Genomic DNA, 2,980 nt, shown 5'->3' on the forward strand with positions numbered 1-2,980 from the left:
CATTAACTAACTTCCATATTTGCTTACTAACATTAACTTCATTTCCAAATGCAAAAAGCGAATTTTTTACAGTAATACCATGTTTTAAAGAAATATATTTCAATCTACCATCCATTCACTCCGTATTTCCCAAACTACCATTCGTTCAAAAAAAAAATTGGAATCCTATAAGAGCCGCCCAATGAAAGGGCAACCCTGTTGAAAAGTGATAAGGGACCGCCCAATGAAAGGGCGGCTGTGTGTATATTGAAAAATTTAAAGAAGGACCGCCCAATGAAAGAGCGGCTGTGTAGGAAATGGAAATTTATTTCATTCCATAAATACAGCGTAATAAATCATTAATTATGTATATTTATTATTTATATTTTTAAAATAGAAAATAAATCATTAATGATAAAAATTATAACTTAATATATAAATAATATTATTAAAGATATCAATTAATTAGTTATGGAAATTAAAATTTTTAATTTAGAAGTTTAATATATTATGATGTTACCTAAATTAAAAATTGAAAATTAATATAGTAATTATATTATATAAAGATGATAATGTAGAAATATTATGTTCAAATGTATTTGTTTATTTAAATAATGTAAACTATTATTTGTAAATTATTTAAAAATATATAAATTAGTATTGTATTATAATTTGATAATGATGATAAAATTTATAATGTAATATACAAATGATATTATTTACTATATCAGTTTATTAGTTATGCATATGATATTATTTACTATATCAATTTATTAGTAATATAAAATAAGATTTATAATTTAATATAGTATTGATAGTGTATAAATGTATTTTCACAATTTAATATATTATTATGTAACTTAAAAATATTATTTTGGTATTTATCCAAATATATGTATTTATTTAATTAAATATAAAAAGTGCCAAACATATATATATATATATATATATATATATATATATATATATATATATATATATATATATATATATATATATATATTAACGAAGAAATAACATATTTGACATTTCACCAGAAAATTAAAAACTAATCGGTAGTAGCTCTGGCGTTGGGACATCGAGATCGGTTGTGACCATGAAGACGACATAAGGTGCATTTTCTCTCCAACGTATCATTTGTGTCCATTTCCGTTCTTATACGCCTGCTTACTGGGCGACCTTTCTTGTTCCTTCTCATGCTAGGATTATGGCATAGTAGATCTCCTTCAAAAACGGGCCAATATGCATCGTATGGCAGCACTGGGAAACTATTACTGTAAACCCCAAATAGGTTTGAAACCTTGTAAACGGTGGACAGAAGACCGTATGCGTCCTGGCGTATCTTGGAACACGCAGCGATAACATGTGAACAAGGAACACGAAAAGCTTGAAACTTTCCGCAATCACACCAACCACCTTGTAGGTTGACCTTGTAACGTCCCATAGGCTTCCCCTCACCATGGTCCATTGTCTCTTTTACACTGAAAGTGTGATGCTGGTAGTCAAAAATTGACACCTGATGTGTGTTGGACTTTAGTGTTTCTTCCTTCATCACCTTCATGCAGTTTTCTGTAAATAGTTGGCCAGAGTTCAACACTGCACTCCATTGTGCACCCCTTTCAGCGAACAACGTTGCCATCCTATAATATGTGGCACTCACCAATGCTGTAATGGGTAGATTGCGGGTGCCTTTAAAAACCGAGTTCATTGACTCGACGAGGTTTGTTGTCATATGACCCCAGCGCCGACCCTCGTCAAATGCCCTCGTCCATTTTTGTGCCGGAATGTTGTCTACCCACCTTAGCGCAACAACGTTAGTGGAGGCAATTTCATCTCGGTAATAATTAAACGTGGGTCGGTTTAAAGCATAACCTACGAGGTTTGTTGTCATATGACCCCAGCGCCGACCCTCGTCAAATGCCCTCGTCCATTTTTGTGCCGGAATGTTGTCTACCCACCTTAGCTACGATTTTCTAGAATTGCGCCAGGCTTAGGGTTTCTTCAGTGAAACGACACCGTTTCACTTAGGCGCGCAAATTTGAAACTGGCCAGGGTTCGAGTCCCACCGAGCGCGTTTGTCCAATTGCTTAATCATTTTCACATATTTTGCCATGCTTGTTCATGTTTTGATTTCAAATTTTTTCCAAACTTCATAAAATCATAACAAATTGAAAAATCATCCAAATCAATCCCAATTTTTTGCAAAATGCTCCTTACAATGTCTAGTTTTTTATGATCATGATTTCCAAAATTGTGCATGGCTGGATTTTATTTGGTGCTAGGTTATGTGATCATGTATCCATTTGTGACCTTGCCTTACTCTTTCCTTTGTGAAATGCTTGATTTTAATCCAATGAACTTGAAATTTTGCATGCTGATTCTAGACACATTGATGGACATTTTGGTTTTGGTTTGACATTTTTCCCATGCTCCAATTCTGTTTTATGCTTGTGTTAACATGGTGTAACAATTTGTGTCACACATTTGGTTGTCTAACTTGTACAATGTGATTTCCATGACAAATGATCTCCAATGGTTCTGATTTTTTGTGTGATGGATGTTGTGGATGTCTTGATTGCTCATGAAGTTTTCCATAATTATTTGAATCATTTCTGTTTTGATTGAGAATTTTCATTCATGATGATCATTTGGGTGCCTTGAATTGGTCTTTGACTTCACATGCCTATTACATGAACTTGCATAATGATTTTGCTTTGGTCCTCTTTAGGACTTGTTCTTGAGTGGATAAACATGCTTTGTGTTGAGTTTGAGGTTCTGTTTTGGATTTTTGATCCTCTTTTGACCCTAGGCTTTGACCTAGTGGTTTGTTACTTACCATTTGAGTTGTGATTTCAGGTTCAAGTATACATTTCCATGGTTGAGGTTGCTCCTTCATTTGAGCTTGATCATATGTTGTTATTGGCTAACATTGGTTTATTTTGTAGGCTTTGAGGACAATTTACTTGTGTTTAGGGATTGCTCATTGTTGTTTGATTGGTTT

General features: G+C 33.3%; 1 protein-coding gene across 1 annotated transcript; it reads right to left on the bottom strand.

Annotated features, from left to right (window-relative positions):
* Positions 1–1,027: 1,027 nt before the first annotated feature.
* LOC127136404 (uncharacterized) lies at positions 1,028–1,618 on the bottom strand. The gene has a single exon (XM_051062962.1). The coding sequence runs from the start codon at positions 1,616–1,618 to the stop codon at positions 1,028–1,030; it is 591 nt and encodes a 196-aa protein (XP_050918919.1).
* Positions 1,619–2,980: the final 1,362 nt, after the last annotated feature.

The sequence above is a fragment of the Lathyrus oleraceus genome, chromosome 4 (assembly GCF_024323335.1).
Source record: "Lathyrus oleraceus cultivar Zhongwan6 chromosome 4, CAAS_Psat_ZW6_1.0, whole genome shotgun sequence".
Lineage (NCBI taxonomy): Eukaryota > Viridiplantae > Streptophyta > Magnoliopsida > Fabales > Fabaceae > Lathyrus > Lathyrus oleraceus.

Bases quoted from the DNA above. Each gene is read 5' to 3' on its own strand.
- LOC127136404 (XM_051062962.1), bottom strand. From the start codon at position 1,618: ATGGCAACGTTGTTCGCTGAAAGGGGTGCACAATGGAGTGCAGTGTTG.